At 40.9% G+C, this 16,724-nt stretch overlaps 1 protein-coding gene across 1 annotated transcript in view; it reads right to left on the reverse strand.

Moving 5' to 3' along the window:
- Window positions 1-16,652, reverse strand: part of CPAMD8 (C3 and PZP like, alpha-2-macroglobulin domain containing 8) — a 57,061-nt gene extending 40,409 nt beyond the window's left edge. Inside the window, exons 1-17 of the mRNA XM_026067109.1 lie at window positions 16,561-16,652; window positions 13,568-13,719; window positions 12,257-12,279; window positions 10,684-10,849; window positions 10,487-10,539; window positions 9,973-9,990; window positions 8,926-8,980; window positions 8,648-8,761; window positions 7,761-7,845; window positions 7,351-7,459; window positions 6,646-6,873; window positions 6,302-6,472; window positions 5,790-5,918; window positions 3,275-3,464; window positions 2,077-2,249; window positions 1,818-1,967; window positions 1,536-1,697 (exon numbers count right to left, since the gene is read on the reverse strand). Of these exons, the coding sequence (XP_025922894.1) occupies window positions 1,536-1,697; window positions 1,818-1,967; window positions 2,077-2,249; window positions 3,275-3,464; window positions 5,790-5,918; window positions 6,302-6,472; window positions 6,646-6,873; window positions 7,351-7,459; window positions 7,761-7,845; window positions 8,648-8,761; window positions 8,926-8,980; window positions 9,973-9,990; window positions 10,487-10,539; window positions 10,684-10,849; window positions 12,257-12,279; window positions 13,568-13,719; window positions 16,561-16,652 (2,070 nt within the window). The remainder of the gene's footprint in view (window positions 1-1,535; window positions 1,698-1,817; window positions 1,968-2,076; window positions 2,250-3,274; window positions 3,465-5,789; window positions 5,919-6,301; window positions 6,473-6,645; window positions 6,874-7,350; window positions 7,460-7,760; window positions 7,846-8,647; window positions 8,762-8,925; window positions 8,981-9,972; window positions 9,991-10,486; window positions 10,540-10,683; window positions 10,850-12,256; window positions 12,280-13,567; window positions 13,720-16,560) is intronic.
- Between the last annotated feature and the right edge of the window lie 72 nt (window positions 16,653-16,724).

Genomic DNA, 16,724 nt, shown 5'->3' on the forward strand with positions numbered 1-16,724 from the left:
TCCCTAAATACACTTATTTATAGGAGACAGCAGTTCCCAGGCACCAAAGGAAAAATGGACTTTGTTCTCTTTCACATACACATCCATTTTTTCAAATCAGATATACAGCAAGGCGCTCATACCAGCTCTTTACTAAACCAGCATATAGACCTCTTCCCAAGAGTTTATAGCTCTCGATAAGAAAAAGGGCATCAGAGCAAGAAACCTAACAGACCAGGGAGAGGAGAGTAAGTGGGGCTTCCTGCATCAGGGGGTATTAAGTGAGGATTTTGATTTTATGATTAAGAAATTGAAGCACTGAAGGAATATGTGGGAGACTATGGGGTTTAAGACAACACAATAGAGCGGTTTAGCTAAATATACAGAAAGCACAAAGCGAATGGATAGAAGATCTGGGGGAACTGAGAATCATTATTTAGCATCGGCATGAATTAAGAATGGAAAGTACGTAAAACATTAGTTCTGCGACTCTGGCTTGCTAGGCCAGTCTATCTTTAAGAGTGGCCAGTAACGGAAGCCTAGGGAAAGAATATAAATCATACGGCAAGTACAGCATGGCCTTTCACATAGCTTGTCCTCACGGTTTCAGGCAGTCAGCAGAGACAGTCATGGAAAAGAGATTATGTGCTGCAGTGGTGTGGAAGGCAAAGAGGCAGGATGTCAGCAGAGTCTGAAAGGGTGGATGGTTTCTACTGGGCAACTGCTGGAAGGGAGGAAACATGCTAACATGCTGAACTTTTCAAATAGATCAGATATACTTAATGTTAATTTTAATAAAAAGGAATGCAAGAAATAGAGTAACACGTCTTAAAACCTACAGAAGACCGATTAACTTAAAGGATTACATTGTTAGTATCTCAAGCAACAAAAAAATGGATTAGTGCATGGAGAACTAATTAACTCGTTTTAAATGCTCAGGTTGAAAGTTAAAGCAAATACACAGCACAGATCAAAGGAAAAATTTTTTTTTTAAATCTGGTCAAGTTTAACTATCGAAGGAAACCAAACTAGCATAACTATTTAAACAAACAGCATTAAAGTAATAATTTGAACAAAAATACAAAGAAAACATAACTGATCTTACACACAGATGGCCACAGCAGCTGCCAGAACTGGGGCAGGGAAGAAGTTTACAGGATTTTCAAAGGATAATCTAAAATGGAAAAGGCTACAAAGGAAAGGCTCATGTTCCACCTTCCCTTCCCTTCCAAGTAACTGCAGAACAGACCTGTAAGGTCACACATAACAGGAGAAACCTTCGGGTTCCCTGTCTGATCCTCCAAAGCCCCAGCCTGATTCCTTCAGCCAATTGGAAATCTGGCCCATTCCTCAAGATTGGCCAAGTCAAAGCACATTTCTCTCATATCTGTGATGAAATAAGAGTACTCTTTGCTCTTGGAAATTACTTTTCAGACTACCCCCAGAAAAACAACCTCAGAAGTGTAAAGGGAATAGCCTATGGAACTAAAAATTATCCTGCAAACATAAAAGTAACAAAGACTCTCCACAGAGAAGTGGAGGTTGATTCTTCCTACTGTAAATGCGAAGCGAGCATCCTTGGTGATGTCCCAGTGCCAGGGAAAGACAGAAGATCGTCGGCGTCTACGTGAGGACATGCCTGGCCACCAGAAATGCCCTTCTTCCTTGGGAGCTCCAAAAGCATCAGATACATCATACTCTGCAAGCTCTTGAAAAACCTGCATAGAAAGGGAAGAGACTGCTGGCCTTTCCAAGTATAAGGGTTTCTTACTAAAGGGAAAGTGCAGATACTGGTATTAAGAGGGAAAGAGACATTAGCGCCTTAAGCTTCCTTTTACCTGGCTGGCTGTCAGCTGAAAACCTGTCTTCAGCAAGTAGACACTCTTATCCACAGTGGCAATGCAGACACAGCTTGATTTGGCAGCTGTGACCTTGATGTTCACAACATCACCAGGTCTGGTCTCATTTGCTGAGAGCGCCACTGCAACCTAGGAGTTTAACATAAAATCCCGTCATCTCACCTCATAGTCGGCAGATAAAACTATGAAAAATACCAAGACACCATCCCCTCCTCTCCACTAGCTGCATTGCCAATACCTGATTTTCAAAGGAGGAGTTGACAGTGAACTGCAGGCTGTCTGTGACCCCTTCTCCGTTTTCCCTGACATAATACACCAGAAGACGGCCAAAGGGAGCCATGTTATGAACTACTGAGAAATGGAGGAATGTCATGCAGACTTCAACCTCTGCTGCAGGATTACTGGTAGGTGCTAAAAAATAAATTGGAAAATGCAGTGTTATCTATCAAAATCACTCTCTCCCTGCCTCCTCTAAATGCTGCAAGGCACAGAATTCCTCATCCAGGACTTTCATCTTCGCCTTGTTCCTGCTTCACGAGTTTGTCTTGGGCTCAGCATCTCTTCCCCTCCCTCCTTTCCCTTGTGTAAGCTGATGAATGGTACGGACAGGGTGAATAGGTAATGATTACCTGGTGTTTTTTCCTGACATAAATCCAAGGAAATACACAATGACGTTATCAAGCCATAGGTATAAAATAAACAAAAGAGTATTTATTGCCACAGAATGCTGCTGAGGGCAAAATATAAGTGGGCTTGAAAAAGGATTACAGGATGGAGGATAGGTTTGTTAGCAGCAATTAAATACAACAGCTCAGATTCTTACAAACTCTTAAACCACTGGTTACGAGAAGCTGGGTGGGTACACCTAGGGATGTGTCTTTTCCTTTTCCCAGTTGAGGCTGGCTGCTGTTGCACACGTTACAAGGCTAGAAAGACTTTTCCATTGACAGCCATGGTGTGCATCTTCTGAGGCCTATCATTCTTTCTCCTCTTGTTCCCTGGATTCACCGGATCTGGTATCTCTCTGCTATCCCTTGTACAAGCTAGGAGTCTTCACATGATTTCCTTTCCCCATGCAAACTGCATGATCTTCTCTAGCTTCATCTGTGCTATCAGTCCATCTATCATCATCTTCCCAGTTTGAGCTCAACTGATCTACTAAGTTTCCCTGGCCCCATCACTTCCTTCCCTACCACTCAGCTGATCCCAAAGGCTATGTATGTTAAGAAAGACTATGCTTTCCCTCTTGGAGAAATTTATATTTTTCTATATGATTTTGTGTGCAATGGATATTACTATTTTGCTTGCACAAAATTATTCTATGCCCTTTAAAGAGCACCAAATTGAAAAAAAAAGAATATACTTTGAAAACTTTGCAGAAARGTGGTTTTTTCCCCTGAAAATAAGGGAGAGGTAGCACATCTGATGCTAGCTACCTGTTCCTGGGGAATGCACAACATCAACATTCTTCTCAAAGGGATTGGTGGCTCTTTTGCTCCTCTGCTGGGTGATGTTACTGTGCTGCAGTCCTGAAAGGACAATGTTGCCTCGCGATGCCACTTCATAATGCAGAGTGAAGTTGCAAGGACATGTGGACTTAACTGCAATCCAAGCCTCCTCTCCTACCTGGGCCCAGAGACAGAAAAGCAAGAGATTTGGTTTGTTATAATGCACACTTTCTATTTATAAAGCACAAATCTATTTGGGTCCGAGCCCACACGAGATTTGATGCCTTTCCTACGAAATTTATGCATTGAAGAGAATATTGTATTAGCACTGTTTTTGTGGATTTTCTTCACAATAAGGGGCCTGTGTGCAGCTCTTCACTTCCTGCAAGTCTAACAGGAGAATGGGATGGGGGGTTGTATGCATTAATGAAAACAATAAAGGAATCTCTGGAATCTTGAAAGTTAAGCCTTTTGGCACAGAGCAGCTGTCAGAATTGGTTGAATTTTAGACACCCCTTCAGTAGTCCAGCCCCGAAAGAGAAAGAGATGGGTTGGGGGGTGGGAAGCGATGTGTGTCATGTTTGACATTTTCTGCTGTTTAATTGAGATTATGCATCGTGATTACTGTCACAAGGCAAACACTGATTCAAGCAACTAACATGGCCTGAAGTTACTGGGAACAGGACTGGGGAAAATGCTTTCAAATTACACAGGTTTTGATATTAATTTGCAAACCTGGCACTCAAGGAGCTGTCAAACATACAAGAAAGCAAGAAGAGAGCTTCTTTTTTCAGGGCAAACACATCTGATGCCTGCAAAAGGCTGCAAAGAAGCACACTGACTTTCTGCACTCCCAAGTCTTATACCTAGAGGTACCATCTAAGCACTAAATCCCCTGGAGATAAAATTCCCCCAAATATTGCCAGTCCCAACAGAACGCATATCAGTGCTCGTGGTCAGGGGAATAGGACTGGGTCATTTTTGGCTTCTGTGGCTCAGCTGAATTTCCTAGAAACACAGACTTCTTTCTCCTGGCATATGAGAAGTCACCAACACTCGTGTTAAAAAGGATTTCTTCAGCAACTTCCAGTCCTGACCCACCTGCCATTTAAAGCATAGCATGCCCAACTAAGACTGAGCGGTAATGTTAAATAAGAATAAAACATTTTGAAAAGCCTTCTTCTTCAATACTAACAGTGCTATCTTGCCAGAACGTGTATACGGTACAAACCAAAATGGCAAGGACCTGAAAACAAGAAGCTGCTAGTGGTTAAATACAGTGAGAATACTGCAGAGTCCAGGGAGAGGTGCCTCGTGACATCAAATATTTGAAGTATTAAGAATTTCCTACTGCAAAATGATGAAACAGTTAATTAAAAAAAAAAAAAAGAAAAAAGTGTAGCTAATTGGAACACCCAGTAAGAGCTGGCAAAGCAGGGAAACAGTTCCCACATCAGCTGGTCATCCAACTCCTAGCTTTCCCACAGAAGAATTACTTCTAATCAGGTTATAATAAGAACAATGTGTTCAGATTAGCAGTGTATAATCCCCTTTCTATTCCTCAGGAATCTTGTAAAAGATTAATTAGCCATTAAACTACCATGAAATGCAGTGATTAAAAAAAACAACAACAACAACAAMAAACCACCCCACACCCTACACCTCTCTTATTTTGCTACAATGAGTCCAAAACTAACCTGACAGATCCACTGATAATAGAAATCTATCTATATGTGCACATATTGGCAGAACCCAAATTTTTTTTCACAAAGCAACATGCAATCCCTCAGAGAYATGTCATCTTCTTAGGTAGAAAACAAACCCTACACAACACTCAGTACAACAGAAGGCAAGAGAAATTCTGGTTAAATCAGATCTCTCCTTCAGGAGGCAGATCATGACAACTTCCATACAGAAGGACTACACTTTTTGATGGGCTCCTACAAAAACTACAAAAGAAAACAAGATAACTATGTTCATAGTTTAAAAAGTGGAAGACTAAACTGTCCCAGCTGAGATTTAAACTGGAAGTTCCAGAGAGACTATATAGCCCTAATCCAGTTCTTTCAATTATTAAGCTACTCCAACTTCACTTCCAATTTTAGGGCATTTGCTGATTTGAACTAAAGCATTAGTATAATTTACATATCATTTTATCAAACAATTCATACATAAATGTTACTTGGGGTGCACAAAATTCGTTTATGTTCAAATATTAAAAACTGTTGCCAGTGCCTATATCCACCCTCTCTCCCCATCTCCACAACATGAAGGAAAATGAGATGCCACCCCAAAGCATCAAAGGCACATTGCTTAGAACCGTGTGCAGCTGACATCAAACAATTATTTGGTGACTGACATGCAGCTACTTTAAGCTTTGCAATGGATACAGTAAAAGACCAGGACCCCAGGTAACAGAATGGCTGGAAATTTTTAATTAGAGAAAAAGTGCATAAACCCAAGAAATGCAGTGTTGCCATAATGGAATATGAAGCCAACATACCTGGAAAGGCTTGTCTGGTGCCTGGAGCTGGATGTGGCACTTGCTGGGTGAGTACCAGCTACTGATGGACAAATAGTTTGGCAGATACTGGTCCCCTGACGGTTTCCCATCAATCGCTGTCACTTTGGTCTTAACAAAAGTTATATCTGAATGTTATACATGCACAGGAAGCCTGACTCCTAGTCTCTTCTTACCCTGTATCCCCATCTCCCATTTTACACTTCCCAGCTGTTTATCTTTTTGCCATCTTTACATAATAATGATACTCTTAAGATATTGGACCATTATTTACTACTGTGTTAGGCTATATTTGGAGAAGCATCCTTTTATGATGATTATAATAATCGGTTCTACTGGCAGCAGGAAGCAAAGCAAGTGTTTGCTGCATTTAAATCGAGAAGTTGAAACTAAAAGGCACTGATTTCCTGTTTGTGGTAGTGATTTATAAAGTGCAGGTTTGACAAGATTAGTTACATTAAAGCCCACTAATCCTATAAAGAGCTTTCACCCACCTCCAGCCAGACATATTGGGCAGCTGTAGGAATGGAGGGGATTTCAAACTCCACCAGGCCATTCCTTGATATCAGTTCACTTGTATAAACGTTGTCCTTTGGCGTTAGTTCAGCTTTAATTCGGATAGTCACTCTGTCAGCTGGGCTCCCATCAGGGTAAGTGACTTCTACCTACACAATGTTTCATTTATAGAACAAGGTGTTTTACGTTATTGGCAATTCTGGTCAAAGACAGAAAAAGTAGCAGGTGGGAAAAACACACCAGAACATGGTGTAACATCCTAGGATCAGGTCTGTATAACCTTATATCAGCCATTTTTCAGTGTCTCCATTTTTAATCTTACCTTTCCTTTGTAAGGCAGTCCAGGTTTGAACTGTTTCCTAGTATCCTTGGAGTACTTGATATCAATCAGCTGTTTCTGAACAGGTGTTGAGTCGTCAAATGTAACCTGCTTGCTCCCATCAGAGCTGGTCACTGTGGCCCAGATATTGACTGTGCCTCGAAAATGTTCTGGAACGTCAGCTGGCATCATGTCTTTCACGCACACGTCGAAAACAGCAGAGCCATCAATCTACCAGGTGTATTGGGGAATGGAAACGTAAGTTTGCATGCACATTCAACAAGGCTCTAGAGGCCAAATGTAAAGTGTGGGTAATTGACTGGAGTTTGTAGCAGTATTTTTAAGGGTATGGAATGGAAGGAATTAGTTYCTAAGAGGTGTGGGGGCAGAGGGAAAAAGCAACAGCTCTCATTTTCCTCCCTCATCCATAGTCTGGACTAGCTCTGTCCAAGCTCCTCACTCTCATTTTCTCCCTCAGCTCAATAAGCTCTAAAAACTTAGCAAATTAGTACTATGCCAATAAAGTCTCAGCCCCCAAAATTATAGCATACAGTGTAAAAATACATAATATTTTATGTTGGGTCAAATTATCACATTTATTTATTTATTTCTGATCTCCCATCAGTGACATAAAATGGAGCTGTAGTATTAACTTCGAAGAGTGCAGATCAGACATTTTATTGCAGCTGAGTGAATGATCTCCCTCACCTGGGTGGTCTTGAGGACAGGGTGTCCCACTTCATGCCTGTAGTACCCCACTCCATTTATAGTCATATTGACAATTAACTTTCCTGTCACTGGTTTTCCAAATGTATATCTGAAATGGAAAGAAGATAATGAAAAACTTCCAGGCCTTTTTGCTGGTTTCCTGATTAGACCAGGACTAAAACCATGTGACTGCACATCTAGAAAAGAGAAAAAAAAAGGTAATAGAAGGTTTTCCAACTTGTTATTGCTAACATGTTTTATTAAGGCTCTTGCATATGAAAGCTTCTGATGATGACCAGAAACCATCTGAAAAGACCACAAAGGACGAGATCTGAGTTTCAGTGACTGCACCATCCTGTGGCTGTACTACAGTCTGTACGAATGAAACTGTATTTGTAGTATGTTCCTACCTGGCATGAACAGTTCCCTTTTCACATGTTGAAAGGTCACGGATGTAGCGAGGGGGATCGATCAGCAACTCAAACTTTGGTAATACTACAATGAAAAGGAATACAACAGAGCCATTTCAAGGAAATCTTACAGTTCAGATTATAGCAAAAATATACAGCTCTGACAAGATCACTGCTTAAGGTCAGATGAGGGCACTGTAGCTAACATTACGCAGGACTGCACTGACCAGAGAATGAAACAATAAAAGTTAGCAAACCAAGACCATCTTGACGAGGTGACCTTAGCAACAGACTCCCAGAATTTTACTTCTTCTCAGAGGGATCTGAGTTCCAAGATTTGAGCTCAAGCTTTTCCTCTTAGCTAGAAGGTAAAGAGGACAATTCACTATTCCTCCATGTTGTGTCAGGAATGGAACTGAGATACTGAGCAGCTGTAACAGTGAGTGCCTATAAACGCAGGTCTGATGCCACACACGGGGTGCCAGGTAGAACAACGCCTGCCTTTCATCAACCAGGGACATTTTGAGAATGAAAAGTGGGGTAGGAAAAAAGGAACTTATAATTCCAAGGAGGGCTCTGGGGAAAGAAGTAAAGCATTGAGACACTAAAAATGTCCTTAAGAGCTTTCCAATGCGAAGTGAAATCTTTGTTTCTTACACACACAGATTGCGCAATATGACACTCCATTTTAGGTCCTTTACTTTATATACTGTGAAGAAGATTAACAAAGAACTTGGTTAAATTTCAAGAGTCTACATGCCCAAAGTACCTGACATTTTTGATGCACTATTTCTCAGGTGTTTCACCTTAAGCAAAAACATTTCACAATGTTCTGTTCTTCTAAATAAGTTTGGGTCACAGTCAAAGCTGATTTGTATACAACTCACCATATTTCTGAACTTCAAAGGATTTGTTGTATGTGTGCCCCTGCATTTCAGCAAAGACGAGCCATTCGCCAAACACTGGCTGATCAGACAAAGGAAAACTCATATTTACAATTCCTGAGAAAGAAAAGATGACACTGAACTCTCTGTCACTCATCAATCCTTGTAAAGGCTTATTTAACACTGCTTATTTCTGCTTATTTAATCAGAATAAGCAGAAACTACTGGCAACTAGCAATGGTAAATAATAACACACAGAGCTAAGATAATTTGGAACTCACCACAACAAAATGGCTTCAAATTGCCCCATTCTATCATACGAGACCCCCGAGGATCCTGCATAGGTGGTTGAGGAATGAGAAACATCACAGTGAAAGTGAATATCACTAAAACATTTAACTCTCAGTCTGCAACAAAGAACTTCATTTTATCTATGCACTTCATTAATAGTTCACATGTAACYAGCATCTATCTGTTCAAAAACTTCTGAAGATATTTTATGGGTAGGAAAGTGGGATTTGTCTTCTAAAATTCAGTGCTCTTTTAAGCTACACTGCTCTTATAGCCAATGGGCATGCATAAGCGCCATCAGGGTGGGGATTTTCCACCTTTGTTAGACACCTATTTTGGATGGGATGAGCTGGCTTCTGAAATACTTTCTTTCCATTCATGGAGTGACTTGTACAACTAGCAAGACAATTTTTAGATGGCAAAGTCGGACAAAATTAATCCCGCTGTTTTGGTCAGCATTAAATTTGTGGCCGAATGCAAACAAAGGAAGAGGGTGAGTTCTACTTGCTGACAGCTAAAGAAGACATATGGATTTAAAAAAAGTAAAAAAAAGGACTAGACACAGAAGGAACCTCTCATTCACCTCATAAAGAAGAAGACAGGAGCACCCTTTCCTTGCCATGCATTTCTATTGTCCACTATCATAATGTTTGGGTGCAGAGATGAAATTGGCCCTGCTATATCAGCCCAGCCAGATGAAGGATAGGAGTGTGTCTGCATTGAAAAGAAGGGAGAAATTGAGTGGGACTATTACATTTACAAAGCCTAATGAATTTAGCCAATTCTTCTCAGGCAGAAAAATGGGAATGGATTTCTGAAACTGAAGTAGAAAACAAATATATTTGTTGGTGATAACAAAAAACAAAACACACAGATCTGTTAAAGACGCAAGGTTAGCGATAGTGGCATAGGTTACAGCTGGGAATGGCCATAATGGACTTGGGAAGGTACAGACTTGTCACTTGTTCCTCCTAAGGCTACTACAATCTTGTGTCTTTACAGGTTATATGCTAGATGACCGGCAKACAGATACTCACCACCACATAAGCTTCAATCTGAAAGAAATGAAAAAAAAGGCTCTATGAAACAAAGCTCCTTTTTTGCTTCTTGTGACAAGCTGCTGAGCTGGCATAAGCAAGGTATGATGCACAAAGGAAGAAAGTTTAAACATATGTTCTTTGGTAAGAGCAGTCTGAGAAACAAACATTGCATTCAAGCAAATGACTGGAAAATTAGTACTTCATACATCTGTGCACTAATAGAGTGCAAATCTCTGAAAAAATTCTTCTTTCCATAACTGCTTTGGTATAGTAACGTTGTATTTGATAGACACTTGTAGCGATAGTCTCCTTTAACAGCAATGTGCCCAAATTAAAAAAAAAACAAAACACAAAACACTGATTTGTAAATAACAACAAGCAATCACAAAAGGAGCCAAAACAGATGAAGGAATCCAATTATATTTTTGCATAAATATATGTCAGAGTAAAACACAGGAAATCAAGTATTCCATCACATCTTACAGTGGGGGAAAAAAACAGTTTTTCTTACCCTGTCATTGATTGGTCTCAGGTCAGAAGTCACCATAAAGAGGTTTATTAACACTAAAAATGCAGGAAAAGAGGAGATTATTATTCATCACAGCCGGCCCTGAACACAAGATCTCACCCTAGAATTTACCCTTGAAAAAAAAAAGTTTTGCTTGCAAGCAGCCCTAGCATCYGGCAAGTTCTCTGAGGTCACTTTACCTTTCTGCTTAGGTTTATAGACAGGTTTATCAGTCTGGATGAACACTGATGACCCTTTGCTATCAATGGTTACTGTGGTATAGTTGTGAAAAATGTAACCTTCCTCTGTCACATGCCGGTTGCCCCAGACTTTTAGATGTGCTTGTCCACGAAGTCCTGAAGGCACCTAGAAAACAGACCATAAGGTGAGGAAGACATAGAAGAGCCTTTGAGCTTTCTGGGGAATACAGTTACTACTCCAGAATAATTGACACTGAAGTGAGCAAAGAGCAGCCACCTGTTGCATTTTAGTGTAACTATGTTAGTAATAAAAAGAAAATGAAGAACATATTAGATTTTTTATAATGCAAAGAAAAACTTCAAAGGAGGAAAGGTTATGCTAAAAATATGGCAGGAAATTCTCTTCTACCCTTTCTTTATCACTCAAGCAAAGTGATATCTGACCTGCATGTGCAGCTTCCCCTAAAGATGCGTTACATAGGGAAATTAACCATGCTATGAAGACACGGCTCTACCAAAGGTGTGTGGGGAAATCAACTTCTTTAATAGTTTTAAATTCAAAATTACAAACTAAAAAAATCTGATAATATTAAAATATTATTATAGTAGGTCCTTGTTTAGGATTGAAAAAGATAAAAATACATAAAATGCATTGCCTTTATTAACCTCTGAAATCAGCAGTGACTGCAGATCTTATTCAAGAGCGAGTTGCAGGTTTTGGGTAAACAAGCCTACAGCATTTGCTTTAACCAAGTATGTTTCCTCTTACACAGGTCTACATTATACCTTCCTGCAATGTAAGGAGTAGAAACTAACGGATTTGTGTATTAGCACAGTAAAGGGTGGTGGAAGGGTGGAAATATGCATCAAACCCCTTCTAGAACCTAATTCCCAGACACAGCTTAACTACCGGCAGGACAGAACAATATGAACGTCAGCCATATAGCAATTACAGAGAAGGCAAAGAAAACTCTGGGATATGCCACCAAGGCAGAAGAGGCCCAACCAGTCATGACAGATCATCATCAAGCTAGTTAAATGACTACAAATCAAAGGCTTCAGTTTACTTATAGGCCACTGATAACGTAGATGATGCAGTAGGTGCAACGAAGGCATCCACGCTGTGCTGCAGTAATATATTAGAACTGTTTCCAAACACCTGGATCTGGCCAGAGTACTGCACACTTATAAGAGTGCTGCTACTCTTATAAAATAACCACAGCGTAGAACTTTATGTTGAACAACGAACCACACAGATTTTTTTCATATTTGGGCTGTTCACATTAAGAAAAAAAAGTCTGAAGTCTGCACCAACCAGAGTTATTAGTTCTGCCCCAAACTTCTTCACATTTTCCTCAGCCATTGATTTTCTTCAGTGGTTCTAATGGATTAAGCTGCAGTTCTTTTCACTCTACTCCCTTCCTCTTGCAAAGGTTGCTTCCTCCGTAGCAAGGGCAGCAGCACGTGACCTGTATCCGTGCCTCAAATGCTCAGACAGCAATGCCTGACGTGGCTGGAGGCAAGTCCCTCATAGCCTCTCCAAAAAAACAAAAAAAAAAAAATTGACACTTACCTTCAGTTTAATTGTTCCTTTATCTGAAATGAGAGAGAGAGAGAGAGAGGATTAAACAGTGTTACTCTTCCCAAGCTAAGGTACTAATGTTTGAGCCAGTTAGGGTTCAGTAAAGTGAGACCCAAAATCATAAAGCTGCTAACTGAAATGCCCCTTGATTATGATTTGATTAAGCAATTTTCCTGCATTGTGTAAAACAATCTGCAGGGTGAGTGAAGCCAGACCTAGTGGAGTTCTCCAATATAAACTTGATCTACATTTATTCATAATTTTAGCCCAGGGTGAACTGCAAAATGCTCTACAGTTAGAGAGTGCCACCAAGGTTGAGGATTCATTGCRGGGCATCTTATGCTTCCATAAGTATTTTGATTAAAAAAAAAAAAACGGCCTTTCTTGGGACTTGAATCATTCTCAAAACAAACACCCATAGAGTCTATTTTGATTGCTGGATACTGCCATACCTAAGATTTCTCTTTAGCATATGCTGTCCACATGTGTAAGCATCACTCCCCTTCATTTAGTAAAGCAATTGTCGGACAATTTAAAAGAGGACAGGAGAGGAAAAAAAACAGAGACAATCTGTTCCAAGAAAGGAAATGGCATTTATATCACTCCAAATTTTTGCACAGAGAAGGGTTAAACATGATGGCTAAAAAGACTGATTGCCTAAGCCTTGTCTAAATTACAACTTCCATCACTACTAGCAGTGGTAGAACAGCACTGGTAGACTTCATTTTCACTAATGTGAATTCATTCAGGATTAAGTTGGACATAATCAAAAGCCTTTTTGTCWTTCTACATGGGTACACAGATATTAGTCTTGGATTTTAAAGGCCTATCCAACTGCACAAGTGTTACCACCTCTCTAGTAATACTCAGTGCTGAAGATGAGGAGACTGCATTTCCAACACTCATTTTAAAYTGAAGATAGAAAATGATGTTTTTGCAGACATCATATTTTTCTTTATATTTAAYTTCTTATTCCTTATACAGCTCCCCAGTGTCAAAAGTTCAGGTTTCAAAAGGAAAGAGCTATTCACTGTAAAACACTTGAATATCAATGTGCCATCTTYATCCAGGGTCTCTATATGCCTCGATGCTCCAAAATGATCAGCCTTGGATGTTTCAGACCACAGAAATCAAATCCAGGTTAGCACAATGCTGAGAACACGCAGCAGCAGTCAGTGGATTAACTRTTAGCTTGGTTCCAGCTCTGTAATCACCCAAAGCAATTCTCTAAGAGATACTGAKGGGCTCCCACAATACTCAACTTGTACACCAGTTCTCAAGTTCACAATAATAAGAACTTACCCAAAACTGTTCCATGGCCTCGTGACACAGTTTCTCCTTTGACCACTAACTGAATCTGGACTGTTGTCTCCTTAACAGAGTTAAAAATGGTCACACTTATGGATTCCTCAACACCAGACCGGAAAACAGAAGGTGCAGCAATCAAATAGCCCCTAAGGAGTAAGATTGTAAGTAGACAGTCAATAAGAACAGCAACAAGAGTGGGATCTTTCTTAAATGCTTATTTGTAAGAGACCATAAAACCATGTAATGGACTCATTAAAAGTAGAGAACAGACTATTCTGTAACACAGGTTCCCAGAATCTGCCCGTCAGGTCACATGTGTAACAGCAGTCTAAGCCTGTATCTAGGATCCATAAAATGAAGAACACTGTAGATTGCTGTCTGAAATTTGCACTGGTGTTGGTAACTAAAAAAAGGCATCTGCAATGTTCCAACTTGATCAAAGGACTAGAGATAAGCCATCACAAGCGGAGATCCACAGCCTCGGTGGATGAAACTATATGACAGATGAGGACAAATTCAGGCTTTGCAACTCTACAGTTCATACTTAAGAGACTCACCTCAGTGCAATTAATGCTTACAATAAGACTGCAAAAATAGCTATACATTAGGAGCACATACTTGCAAACAGAACTTTCTGGAGTGATAATATACATTTGTACAATACTGAAAGAATTTCATGTAATCAATATCAGTGCAACAACTTGTGATTTGCTGCAGTAATTTACAGGAAAATAAAACACTATGTCTTCACATTTTATACACAATAGCAAGCAATAACAAATTAAATATTACAGGATCCCTAATTAGATGTTATAAGTATTTTGAATCTATCACCACAGTCAACTATTTTATGTCACAAAAGTGTATCTGTCTTTCTCAAATATGCTACACTGAATAAATTCACATTTACATAACTGCACACAGAAATGAACGGAGCGTAGGTGGCTTACGGGATTCAACCCTTAATATTTAAATAAATGTACTAATATTGATGTTTATATACAATCAAACTACGATATACGATTAGCTACGCATAAAAGGGTTGAAGTTCATGAAAGAGTAAGGTGGTAGCTGAACTTCCAATAGAGTTTTGCAGATTAACTCTGTTTTGAAACAGTTTAGATACTTTAATATTTTTGCCTTAATTATTTTTCATGCCTCCATTTTTGAGAGCTCAACTTGATAAACAAGAAATGCGACTCTCTGCTGGTACTCAGCACTTTCTAAATGCCAGGCTCACATACACGTAACACTTCTAAACTGCAAACTTAAATAAAAGCAACTCAAAAATCGCAGTTGCAAGACTTGGCTCAAATTTTCTGTTTTGCTCTCACTTTTTGTTCAAACAATTTTATCTTGTGAGTTGAAAAACCCTGTCAAAGAGGAATTACGGTAGCAGACACACACACAGGTTTAAAACCACCCTAAAAGACACCCCGTACATACTACAGTCCTTGTGTTTCTGAATGGAATCCTTACCATTCCTCAGTGCTGAATGGCACCATGCCATGAACTCGTCAACTAAAAGCATTACAGTCCCTTCCCTTACAATCTCTGAGCTCTTTGATGTGCTGGGCTGTTAGCAATACATTCATACCCTCTTCATGACATCACACACCTTTCTGGGGGGTTTTCTTCCCAAAAGGATTTTTTAAACAAGGCAGTTCTTCACATGACTCTTCAAGCCTTCTTTCTCAGCCCCTTGCCTCTCTGCCATTCCATGAACCAGGTTGCTTTAGTTCATGATTAATTATCACTTTGGGATGAGGATGATGGCGTTTTACAGCCCCCAAGTCATCTTTTATCAAATTCCAACCCCATGTTTCTCTCTCAGCAGGCCTCATTGCCATGGAGATCCCATTACCCCCAAAGGAAGTTCAGATCTCTGTGGCATTTGAGTTGCGTTGCATGGGGTGCTTACAGATTCAAAACCTTATGGTTGCCAGGTTTGAAAATTCATCAGAACAATAATAAATAACAATAAAAATTTACTACTTAGTCTGCAAATTCTTGCTAAGAAAAGCATAACTGATCTATTTGGAAAGAGAGAAAGAATACCATCTGCATCCRGTAAGAAATGATTAGATTCAAACTGTCACATAAGCACAGCACTATAGTGCCATATGTGAAGCACATGTATTCACGTTGTTCAAAATTATTGTAACTCTTTGCGAAGTATCAGTCTGCTGATATGACTATTTAAGTTATTTAATAAGTGGCATTTGAATATTAAATATTTAACTTGGCAATTAAACAGTTAACTTGACAGGGACTGGACAGATCCTGTAAGCATATTTAACGAACAGCTCTGTCAAGTTTCACCAAAGCTTGGCAGGACACGAAGTATTTTCTAGTAAGCAAGTGAAATAAGGAGTTCTCCACGGCACTCGGTTAATGCAGCTATTCACGAAGTCGACAGACTATAATAAGCCAGTGATGAAGAACAAAGCAAACCTTAACCAAAGTTAACCTAAGCACACTGGAAAGGGCTGGGGATTCAATTTCCAAAAGCCAGAAAAGTTTCCCCGGCGTGAAACGTTTCTCCTCGGGTGACTGTGCCCCAGCAGAAGGTTTCCCACGTCCGGCGGCAGCGGCTAACGTTGCTCCCGACCGTCCCGGGCGCAGCGGCGGCCCCTGCGCAACACCCCGGATTCCTCGAATAATTGTCCGCAGATAAAAGCTCCGCAGCCCCGCGCTGGAGGAGCTACAGGCAGGTATTTCTAGGCAGAGCTCGCCTTTTTTTTTTTTGCTTTTTTTTTTTTCTTTTTGGCTATGCACTTTTGCACCGGCCAGTACAAACGCGCAGCCCGCTCCGCGGCCGCCGGAGCTCGCCTCCGCGACCGCAGCCCCTCGAGGGGGGCTTCCGCAGGCTTTGCTAGCCGCCCCCGGAGCCCCTTGGCGGGGCTCGCCGTCCCCCCGCCGCCCTTTACCTGCCCGGCGGAGGCTGGCGCCGGCCGCGGGGCGCGGGACCCCCGCGCGGTACTTACCGCCTGCCCGGCGGCTGGGCTGCGCTCAGGCTGCAGAGGGCGAGCAGCGCCGGCCAGGCGCGGGGCACGGTGCCGGGCACGGTACCGGGCATGGTGCTGCGCGGCTCTCGGCGGGCAGCAGCCCTTTGTTCGCGGCGAGCAGCAGCCCGAGCTCCGCGGCCGCC

Source organism: Apteryx rowi, unplaced genomic scaffold (assembly GCF_003343035.1).
Source record: "Apteryx rowi isolate R43461 unplaced genomic scaffold, aptRow1 scaffold_254, whole genome shotgun sequence".
Taxonomy (NCBI): Eukaryota; Metazoa; Chordata; class Aves; order Apterygiformes; family Apterygidae; genus Apteryx; species Apteryx rowi.